A 12,913-nucleotide genomic window follows, 5' to 3' on the forward strand; every position below is an offset into this window, starting at 1 on the left:
CTATCTATCCGTCTATCTATCTATCCGTCCGTCCGTCTATCTATCTATCTATCTATCCATCCGTCTATCTATCCATCGATCTATCCGTCTATCTATCTGTCCGTCCTTCCGTCCGTCTATCTATCCATCTATCTATCCATCTGTCTGTCTATCCGTCCGTCTGTCCGTCTATCTACCTGTCTGTCCGTCTATCTATCTATCTATCCATCTATCCATCTATCCATCTATCTACGTCCGTCTGTCCGTCTATCTATCCGTCTATCTATCCATCTGTCTGTCTATCTATCCGTCCGTCTGTCCGTCTATCTATCTATCTATCTATCTATCTATCTATTTATCTATTTATCTACCTGTCCGTCCGTCCGTCTATCTATCCATCTATCCGTCTATCTATCCATCTATCTATCTATCTATCCGTCCGTCCGTCCGTCCATCTATCTATCCGTCTATCTATCCGTCTATCTATCCGTCTATCTATCTATCTATCCATTTATCTACCTGTCCGTCCGTCCGTCTATCTATCTATCTATCCGTCTATCTATCCATCTATCCGTCTATCTATCCGTCTATCTATCCATCTATCCGTCTATCTATCCATCTATCTATCCATCTATCCGTCTATCTATCTGTCCGTCCGTCCGTCCGTCTATCTATCCGTCTATCTATCCGTCCGTCTGTCTATCTATCCGTCCGTCTGTCCGTCTATCTACCTGTCTGTCCGTCTATCTATCTATCTATCTATCTATCTATCTATCTGTCTGTCTATCTATCCGTCCGTCTGTCCATCTATCTACCTGTCTGTCCGTCTATCTATCTATCTATCTATCTATCTATCTATCTATCTGTCTATCTATCTGTCTATCTGTCTATCCGTCTATCCGTCTATCCGTCTGTCTATCCGTCTATCCGTCTATCCGTCCGTCTGTCCGTCTGTCCGTCTGTCCATCTGTCCATCTGTCCATCTGTCCATCTGTCCATCTGTCCATCCGTCTATCCGTCTATCCGTCTATCCGTCTACCCGTCTACCCGTCTACCCATCTATCTGTCTATCTATCTATCTATCTACCCGTCTACCTATCTATCTACCTATCTATCTGTCCGCCTATCTATCTACCTATCTGTCTATCTATCTACCTATCTACCTATCTGTCTATCTATCTACCTATCTATCCGTCTACCTATCCGTCTATCCATCCATCTATCCATCCATCTATCCATCTACCTATCCGTCCGTCCGTCCGTCCGTCCGTCCGTCCGTCCGTCCGTCCGTCCGTCCACCTATCTATCTATCTATCTATCCTATTTTAAAATCGCACATTTTGCAACCCTGACATACACACTCAGAAAACTCAAATAAGAATAACTGCATTTCTCTTATGATGGATAAAGCAGCATTTGCTTTTCATCTTGTATTGATCAGCATTGGTTCTTCATCAGATGATGGAGCAGAGCTTTATAAGCGATGTTAAAGAGCTGCTGCAGGTGTCTGGATCAGATCCTGCTCTCAGAACCGGCCTGCGAGGAAACTACGGTCAGCACGGCTTTTGATGGACTCGTTACTTGATTTGCATAATTCAATTAGCGAATCAGGAGCTAAACCAACATGTGCCTGCAAATGAGCGGTGCTACCAGCAGGTGCAAGTCACATTAGTGAATTCCTCCTTATTATAGAAGTTTGCACCAAATTACTAAAGGAATAATATTGATCAGATCACTACTGTGCCCTTATAAATGTTACAGGAATATGACGCTCTAAATAAAGCAGATTTTACAATCTCATTCGAACACTTTTATGGGAAACAGAAATTCTGAATATCTTTTCATCTATCTGAGCACTGATTATGAATAATTCAAAACTACACTAGAGAAGAGAAAACACCTCAGGAAAGAGAAGGGATGGGGCTAGAAGTGGCATTTCTGCAGAGAATGTGCCATCTGTTTTCTGTGTGTGATGATAAACCGATAAACAAGATTGCAAACAACTACAGGCCAAAGACAGAACACCACACAGAAACATCCATTCCCGAGAGAAAACACAGAGAAAACATGCTTTCATACAAATATCAGCAATGACACCATGATTATTCAGATTATTATTCACTGATAAACAAACCGTGAACCTGACAGGATATTTCTGCTCCATTCTGCAGAATATATAACACCTTCTGGGGACACCAGAGACTTATATTACATATTGTAAAAAGGGGCATAATATGTCTCCTTTAAAGTACATTGGAAAGTAAATACTATGATAGTATAAAACAGCAGTATATACAGGGTTTCCACATCTTTTAACTAATTAATTTAAATTACATTTTCAGTTTGTGATTACTGGATAGAAAGACAAATCAAAATTATGGAAAATTATATTGACGGAATGTATAACTAACTAACTAAATAACAAACTAACCAATAACCCTAAAGTTTATTTATGTGTTTTGTTATGTGCTTTTTGTCTTTATTAGATTTAATATTTATAGTTAGCTTTAATTTACTAATAATTTTATTATTAATTTAATAATAATACTTGTAATACAAATATATAAATCAAATAATATTTTTTAATTCTTTTAGTTTTATTAGGTTTAGCACTTCTCTACCAAGAGAACCTTTATTTATTTTTAAAGAGTTTTTAAGTTTAAGCTTTTCATCTAATATTTAGTTTTTATTTATTTTTAAAATGTGTAACACTGTGTATTAACATATTAAATAAAACATTTTAATACATGGAGTTATTTATTACTTTTTATTTTACTATAATTGTATTATAATTTTATTGTAATTATTTATCCACCTAAACTTTTTTAAACTTTATATCTGGGATTTCGTAAACTTTACTATTTACTTAAAATCATGTAATGGACAATACATTCATATACAGATGATGAAACATTTTTCAGCTGAAATATATAAAATATTACATATATATTGACTACAGAAAATGTATGACTTTTCCAGAATTGGAAAGAGTCACAATTTTAAAATTTTGCATGACTGTGAAACCCTGACATGCACATTACAGTACTGCGATGTGATGATATGTTCATGCTGTTGGGGTTTATATTATGATAATGACCGTCTGACTGTACATTCACATCAGCACACACACAGCACTGTCTCGGTGGGTTATTGTTACGCTCAAACCCTGTGAGGTGAGTAATGCCTGTGATTTCTGTGACCGTATGCAGGCCATCACATCTCCCTCCGCGCCTCGGAGCTGCGCTGGAGGTGTTTCCATGGAAACATGAGCGTGCTGCAATTCCTGCGCTATGATATGATTTGTAGCACACTTACAAGCTTCATAAATTTATGAGAGCAGCCACACTGAGAGTCACAGAGAAAGAGGTGCAAAGTGTCGAAGGTGTTTAATTTAGCGCAGGACTCTCGCTGTATCCATCCACATTTACTCGTATTTTTTGGCGCATTTATCCCATTCTGATTCCTAAAGGCTCACTATGACAACTAGAGATGTTTAGATCTTCATATCCCAAGGTAAAAAGTAGGGATGTAATGATTAACCGCCAGCCGGTTGAAAATCGATTTAAATATGTGACGATTCAAATCGGTTGAGATGCTAAACAAATCGCGATTCAGTTAGGGGTAGGAGTTTATATGAATGTATGTCTGAGGGGAACTTACTGTCTTTCGATGGTATTTTTTCTTTTCCTCTTGCCTCTGTATAATGCATATTGCTGTTCATAAGCGCAGCTCTGCTTTGTTTGCAGCGGTAACCAAGGAAACACTGTATCATTGCTGTTCATAAGTGCAGCGCTGCTTTGTTTACAGCGGTAACCAAGGAAACTCTGCATCATTGATGTTCATAAGTGCAGAGCTGCTTTGTTTACAGCGGTAACCAAGGAAACACTGTATCATTGCTGTTCATAAGCGCAGCGCTGCTTTGTTTACAGCGGTAACCAAGGAAGCGCTTTAAGCGCCACCTGCTGGCAGAGAGTGAATCTGCGTCTCGTTCAGCTCGTCTGCTGTTTCTGTTTCATGCAGATATTTTTTTATGCATAGTCTCACAAAACTGGTCAAACCATTCTGCTTTTGCTTCAAATTTCGAAATTATACAATCTAATTTAGATTAAAAACTGCTCATGTTGCATGTATGCAGCATCTTTGTTTGGATCATGATTAAAATGCAGTGGTTGCCTCTAATTTTAAATGGAAAGAGCTCAGACAAAGCCTTAGTTTGTTGGGGCTTGTTTTAAAATAAAAAAAAATAACTTGTTATTTACATTTACATTATATTTACATTTTGTCATTTAACAAATGCTTTTATACAAAGTGACTAACAAATGAGGACAATAGAAGCAATCAAAACCAACAAAATAGCAATAATTTACAAGTGCTATATTAGTATATTATTATAGTGTTATATTTCAATTTCACAAAGAAACGTACAGTATTTTGTCCTAGCAATAATAAAAGGACACATTTAATTTATAATTTGTCTTAAATCTCATTTTGTAAAAAATAAAATCGTGAATCGAATCGTGAGTTGAGTGATTTTTACATCCCTAGTAAAAATATGTTGAGGGTTTTATTCGCACGAACATGTGGCTGCTTAAAGGGACAGTTCACCCAAAGATGAAAATTCTGTCATTAATTACTCACCCTCATGTCGTTCCAAACCCGTAAGACCTTCGTTCATCTTCAGAACACAAATTAAGATATTTCTGATGAAATCCGAGAGCTCTCTGACCCTTCATAGACAACAACACAACTGAAATGTTCCCAGGTCCACAAACGTAGTAAGGACATCGGTATAATAGTCCATGTGACATCAGGGGTTCAACCACAATTTTGCAAAGCTACAAGAATACTTTTTGTGCTCAAAGAAAATAAAAATAACGACTTTATTCAACAATTGTGGAGAGTATTACGACGCATGCGCTTGCTTCCGCTTCATGTAAACAGAGCTCTCGGATTTCGTTAAAAATACCTCAATTTGTGTTCCGAAGATGAACGAAGGTCGGGTTTGGAACGACGTGAGGGTGAGTAATTAATGACACAATTTTCATTTTTGGGTGAAATATCCCTTTAAAACTAGAGCTGTAATACGTTTAACATGTTAATTTGGAAAGAGTAATGTGTTAAAATGATTAAGGCATTTAAGGCACTGCCCTGTCAATGATTCGTTACTGAATGAATCCACGGTTTTGACCGAATCAAGTGAATCAATGACTTAAAGACTCGTTTCTAAACAGTCACTGGCTGAAGTGAACTGCTGTTTTTGTCATTCCTCTGAAGAAGATTTCATTCATTTGTTTGGGCAATGCACCTATACAGAAACATTTTGGTCAGATTTTTTAATGTTTATTCAATCTTATTTTGAAAGTGACTTTTCTTTTTGTTTTAAAGACGCTTTCTTTGGATTATTTGAATACTCAAAAGAGAATATAGGGAAATATTACATTGTTAATTTGTGTTTGCTGTTGGCTAAATTTCACATTCACATTGAACAAACTGAGTGAGCCAATGATTCAGTGACTCATTCATAATAACAGACACTTGCTTTGTTTCTGAATGAATCAGTTCTTTAAACGAACAAATCAAGTGAGCTAATGATTCAGTGACTCATTCATAAAGACACTCACTTGCTTCATTTCTGATTAAATCAAGTGTTTGAATGAATTGAGTGAGCAATTGATTCTGTGATTCATTCATAAATAGAGTCACTTGCTTAATTTCTGAATAAATCAGGTGTTTGAATGAATCGAGTGAGCAAATGATTCAGTGACTCATTCATAAAGACAGTCACTTGCTTCGTTTCTGAATGAATCAGCCGTTTGAATGAATCGGTTGAATGAATGATTAAATGACTCACTCATTAAGACAGTGACTCGCTGCCTCCTAATGGCATTTTTTTGGTTACATATTTAGAGAATCATTTCATATTTCAACATATTTCATCATATGTTTTTTTTTTTTTTTAACATTAATACCCATTTTATTATCTTTATTTATGAATGCTGAATCAAAAAGACTTTTTAAAGCTATTTTTAAAACGGGTATTCAATGCTTTATTCAACAATAATGATCTTTTGGTGTAATTTCTTTTTTAAATTTTTTTAATTAATTTGAATAATTAATCAGCACACAAGGTAAACATTTTAATTGCTTGGCAGCTCTAGTTGAAACAATACTACAGTGAAAATTCACACTAGATCCAACTATAAATCAGTTCATTTGACCAAAGGGAGCTGCTGAATTAAATTATGCAAAGCCGCTCTTGTAAAAACCTCAAGATCCCGTTTTTACCCTTTTTAATCTGCGCTCTCAAACAAAAGCCCACGATCTGATGTGTGTTGAGTCCCGCTGGCCCTGTAATTACTGCCACATTAGATGGGATTTCAGACAGTAATGCAGAATTGTCTGCAGGTCGTGAAGTCAATATGACAACACTAGTTTAGAGTCACTGGCCAGCAGCAGACAGACACATTCTCCAGTAATAGAGTTTTAGGAATTCAATATAGGCATGAAATATTCACTGTAAGCGTGACAGATTACACACGTGTTCAAACAGAGCAGAAGAATCCAAATGTCTGGGGATAAATATGAAAAATGCAGTCACCAGAACACAAGAGAACTACAAAGACGTATGCCGTATTTACAGGATGAGGTGGTTAAATTTGAGTAAAAAGAGTTAATTTGTGTTTGCTGTTGGCTAAATTTCACATTCACAAACAAAAGTTTACTGGCTCTAAACCTCTCTTCATTTGAAAGCATTGAAACTGTATCTTTATATTCGTCCTTTGTGTCTTCTTGAGATGTAATAGTATTATAGCCGTTTGAACAAATCAAGTGAGCTAATGATTCTGTGACTCATTCATAAAGACACTCACTTGCTTTGTTTCTGAATGAATCAGCCGCTTGAATGAATCAAGTGAGCCAATGATTCTGTGATTCATTCATAAAGAGAGTCACTTACTTTATTTCTGAATGAATCAGCCAATTGAACAATCGAGTGAGCCAATGATTCAGTGACTCATTCATAAAGACGTTTAAATTTGAGTAAAAGGTTTTTTTTTGGTCAAAAAGGCAAAGTGCAAACCATGCTAATCATCACAAAAGCATCAAATGTCTGCATCTATACAGCTATAATTTTTTACTGAGTGAAAACGGTTTCAAAATGTTTTTTTCAGTGCACATTAAAAGCCCATGGTCGTGACCTTTAATTCTTTTTCTATATCATGATGGACAGATTGATGCTTCATCTCTGATGTTACGAGCAGAAGAACAAATGCATTTATAGTGAAGACGGATTATATTTGTGTAAAAATGGAAATACAGTCAGAGCGCTTCGGATGCACACTGAGCAGATTTATCCAGAAATATATATATATATATTTACATTAAGAAATACATAGAGTTGATTAGATTTTGAGTTGGCTCTGGACAGGGTTATTATAGTTAGAGTAAATTAAAACAAACAAACAAAACATAAACATTAACTGAAATAATATAAAATATATATAATATATATAAAAGTACCTTTTATCATTAACTTGCTGTGTTAAAAACTGAAAACTACATTGAAACTGAAATAAAAAATTAATAAAAACTATGTAGATATATTAAAAAAAAAAGACAGAAATACAACAATTTCTAAAACTTAAAAATTTAAATAAAAAAATATTTAAAAACTAATTAAAAGTGCAATAGTATCTCAATGATACTAAAATGACACTGACAATCCTTTTCAACTCTAATTTTAATGTGCTAAAGGCATCATTTTTTTATGGTAATGTCTCCATAAAATTTAATAAAATAAAATAAAATTACACTTTGAATTAAAAAAAAGCTTATTTTTAGTACCATCAATAACTGTTTTTGCATTGTAATATTTTCATGACAATTTTCTCATTGTAATGTGAATGAATTTTAATTTTTAAAAAAACAACAACAATTGTAGTACAATTTTGGTTTGAATCAGCTTAAAGGCATTACAAAAAAACTACAGTGATGTAAAAAAAATATTATTTAATAATAATTATTATAAAAATCAAAATAAGTATAAATACATAAGATTCATTTAGGCTTCATTTTCTCTGAGCAAAATATTTCTTCTTATTTTCATATAATATTTCTTATTTTTTTCATTGGTTCTGATGTGACGTGTTTTGAGATTTTATAAGCGAAGAGTATGTTGCGTTACTCACTTTCATCCGAAGCCTGTGGACCTTCCAGTGTACGGATGTAGTCATCCTGATGAGAAACACCAGAGAGAAATCATTATATAATCACATGCGTGACGTAAAATAAAACACATTCAAAGAGGTATGTTATCCTGATCTAGACCAAATAGTTCAAATGTTGCTTTGTTATACACAATATTTACTCAAAATTCTGTTAAAATTGTAAACCAGAGGGTTATAGATGTTTGATTAGTGTTATTGGTTTGAACATATACTGCTGTTGAATGGCAGTAAACCAGATTGTTAATGAGTCGGGCCCCTGAGGGCCTCCGGTGAAGCACAGACATCACACAGAAACAAACCTCCACTTCCTTCAGCAGCGTGAGTCCGGCGGAAAGCAGGAATGAAGAGAGAGAGAGAAAATTAAATGTAAACTTAGAAACACATGAAAGAGGACAGCTCCTCACTTTGCTTTAATTGTCATCTATTAATATGATCTGGGTGAATATGAGCCGAGGGATTTAAGGACTGCCAGAGCAATTTATAGTGTTTAGTTTTTTGGCAATAATATATGTGACCCTGGAGCACAAACCAGTCTTAAGTCGCTGGGGTATATTTGTAGCAATAACCCACAATACATTGTATGGGTCAAAATTATCGATTTTTCTTTTATGCCAAAAATCATTAGGATATTAAGTAAAGATCATGTTCCATGAAGATATTTAGTAAATTTCCTACTGTAAATATATCAAAACTTAATTTTTGATTAGTAATATGCATTGCTAAGAACTTCATTTGGACAACTTTAAAGATGATTTTCTCAATATTTAGATTTTTTTGCACCCTCAGATTCCAGATTTTCAAATAGTTGTATCTCAGCCAAATATTGTCCTATCCTAACAAACCATACATCAATGGAAAGCTATTTATTCAGCTTTAAGACGATGCATACATCTCAATTTCGAGAAATTGACCCTTATGACTGGTTTTGTGCTCCAGGGTCACGTATTATATCTAAAAGCTCATGTACAAGCAACATAAAAAAAAAAAAAAACGGAAAAAAGATCTTCAACTTTGCGTCTCTGTTCATCTGCAACTCTGAAGTCAAAATAAAATCAAATAAATATCAAAACGTACAATATTTCAAGGAATAGTTCAATCAAAAAAATTCTCAACATTGTCATTATTTACTCATTATTATATCCTCTCTGTTCATCTGCCTCTTACTTTGTGGAACTGCATTTGCAAAACTAAATAAAATAAAATAAAAACAATATAAAATGTTACAATATTTTAAAGAACCACTCGATCAAAAAGTAACATTTTGTCATTATATACTTATATCCTCATGTTATTATATTGTTATTATTTATTATATCTTTGTCATTCTAAACCTGTATGTTATTTATTTTACTGTGAAACAATACAAAAGGCAAATGTTTGAAGACTCTTGATGAGGATTTTTTATCTCAATCAATGACCATTTCAAGCTACAAAAAGGACCGAACACATTTTAAAAGTATTGTAATTGTAGTCAGATTTTCAGCAAAAAGTTAAATTAATCATTTGTTTGGTGTTTGATATTGATGTGGAAAAATGGTAACAGGAAAAAAATAAACACAAAATAATAGATTATATACATAATTAATGAAATTGAAAAGATAATATACGTTCTCAGTCCCACTGTAGATGCTCAGGGATTTTCTCATGCATGAAAACTGTGATTGTGTAAGACGATGAATCAGAAGCTGAAGAGCGAACAGAGAACATGTCTTCAGACACCAAGAGACTGACAGCAGCTCAGCTTCTCATTATAATGTTGTCGAGCTCCTGGAGCGAATCCGACTGTGAAGCTCAGCTGAAATTTAGTTCCAATGAAATTTGCATTCTTCACGCTTCACATGCATACTAAACCGACATCCACATTCTGCCAACACAATCAATCTGTGATTCTGTAGTGCTTAGGAGCCGCACTGTTCAATTAGATGCAGACAAAGCCCTGGAGAATGAACATAACGCAAAACAAACCAAAAACAGACAGATAGACACTAGTGCTCGATCAATATGTGGTTTGCAATGGCTGCTGCCAATACTGATGTCCGGAGATCACAAAACGTCCAAACATCTGCTGAGTAATCGACCAGGTTTAGTTGCTGCTGGTAGATGCTAAAACTACATCATTATGTGAGTAAAAAGCTACTTTTTGTTTCATTAACAGCCATTCAAAAATGCATAAGTTTATTCTGGCCAAAATAATTTTTTGCAAGCAACATATTACATTTTATAATATTATAGTAGATATGGAATAGACATGCATATATATATATATATATATATATATATATATATATATATATATATATATATATATATATATATATATATATATATATATATATATATATATATATATATATATATATATATATATATATATATATATATATATATATATATATATATATATATATATATATATATATATATATATATATATATATATATATATATATATATATATATATATATATATATATATATATATATATATATATATATATATATATATATATATATATATATATATATATATATATATATATATATATATATATATATATATATATATATATATATATATATATATATATATATATATATATATATATATATATATATATATATATATATATATATATATATATATATATATATATATATATATATATATATATATATATATATATATATATATATATATATATATATATATATATATATATATATATATATATATATATATATATATATATATATATATATATATATATATATATATATATATATATATATATATATATATATATATATATATATATATATATATATATATATATATATATATATATATATATATATATATATATATATATATATATATATATATATATATATATATATATATATATATATATATATATATATATATATATATATATATATATATATATATATATATATATATATATATATATATATATATATATATATATATATATATATATATATATATATATATATATATATATATATATATATATATATATATATATATATATATATATATATATATATATATATATATATATATATATATATATATATATATATATATATATATATATATATATATATATATATATATATATATATATATATATATATATATATATATATATATATATATATATATATATATATATATATATATATATATATATATATATATATATATATATATATATATATATATATATATATATATATATATATATATATATATATATATATATATATATATATATATATATATATATATATATATATATATATATATATATATATATATATATATATATATATATATATATATATATATATATATATATATATATATATATATATATATATATATATATATATATATATATATATATATATATATATATATATATATATATATATATATATATATATATATATATATATATATATATATATATATATATATATATATATATATATATATATATATATATATATATATATATATATATATATATATATATATATATATATATATATATATATACACATATATATATATACACACACACACACACACACACACACATATACATATATACACACAGTCATATATATACAGTATATATATCATTTTTTATTATATATATATATAGCATATAAAATTTCTATTGGAACTACAACTCTGAAGTCAGCTAAAATAAAATCTCACAATACTTTAAGGAATCATACAATCAAATATGAAAATTGTCATTTACTCATTATTATATGTTATTTGGATTACACAGTTTTAACAAACTAATAAGCTTAAAGTGATGCATGATTTTGTCAGACATTTGTCATTGATTTTATTTAAATAATCATATTTTCAAAATGCATGTATTTTACTCGTTTAGAATCAGCACAAATCGGTTCAATAAATATATATTTTTATAAATATGTATTTCGTTCAGTTAAAAAATAATGAATATGCTTAAAATATGTCTAGCTGTTAAACAAACGATATTCAGTTAAAATAAAATTATATTGAAGCAAACTGGATTAATTTGATGATAAACATAAACCTGATTAGTGTGAATTTTAACCACATTCAGTTTATTAGTGCTATTACAGAAATCTATTACAATATGCATGACAAATATGCATGTTTATTATTGTGTTTGGGTTAAAACTGTGTAATCCAAATAGATGGAAGCATAATATTCAATGCAACTACATACATCTAAATGTTTTTTGTTTTTCAGAGTCCCAAGCAGAAGGTTTGAAACTTAAAAAACTGAATGATCTGTTTAAATGGGTAGGATTTCCTCGTTGATGATTTAAAGATTAACTGACGAGTGACGGGCCGATGACCCAGCAGCTCCAGTAATGAAGCCTCGTCCACAGAACGCAGTGCTGCAGTGAGATGCTGCATGTCACTCTTCAAGACTCAAAAGAGCCTCTCTGCCTGTCAGCCTGTGATCTGAGAAGTTCTCCCCAAACGCTGCTCTCTGCAGTAACACTTTTGTTGTGGTTTCATTCGCAGAGAAAATCATATTTTCATCGCCGCTTTTGCGTGATTAGCTCTGCGCTCTGCTCCGACATCAAGTGAGTCTAACATAGACAGCATCCTAAATCAATTACAACCTCAGAAGTCAATAATTAATTTGTGAAACACTAATAAGAAA

The 12,913-nt window shown here is 30.7% G+C and overlaps 1 protein-coding gene across 2 annotated transcripts in view; it reads right to left on the reverse strand.

Moving 5' to 3' along the window:
- Window positions 1-12,913, reverse strand: part of LOC107659692 (testican-2-like) — a 45,698-nt gene that overhangs the window by 15,283 nt on the left and 17,502 nt on the right. Inside the window, exons 2-3 of one of the 2 annotated variants that reach the window (XM_016448708.1) lie at window positions 8,504-8,512; window positions 8,166-8,211 (exon numbers count right to left, since the gene is read on the reverse strand). In XM_016448708.1, coding sequence (XP_016304194.1) covers window positions 8,166-8,211; window positions 8,504-8,512 — 55 coding nt within the window. The remainder of the gene's footprint in view (window positions 1-8,165; window positions 8,212-8,503; window positions 8,513-12,913) is intronic. The other variant, XM_016448709.1, reaches the window with a different exon arrangement.

This window comes from Sinocyclocheilus anshuiensis, unplaced genomic scaffold, assembly GCF_001515605.1.
Source record: "Sinocyclocheilus anshuiensis isolate Anshui unplaced genomic scaffold, SAMN03320099.WGS_v1.1 scaffold75, whole genome shotgun sequence".
In the NCBI taxonomy this organism is placed as follows: domain Eukaryota; kingdom Metazoa; phylum Chordata; class Actinopteri; order Cypriniformes; family Cyprinidae; genus Sinocyclocheilus; species Sinocyclocheilus anshuiensis.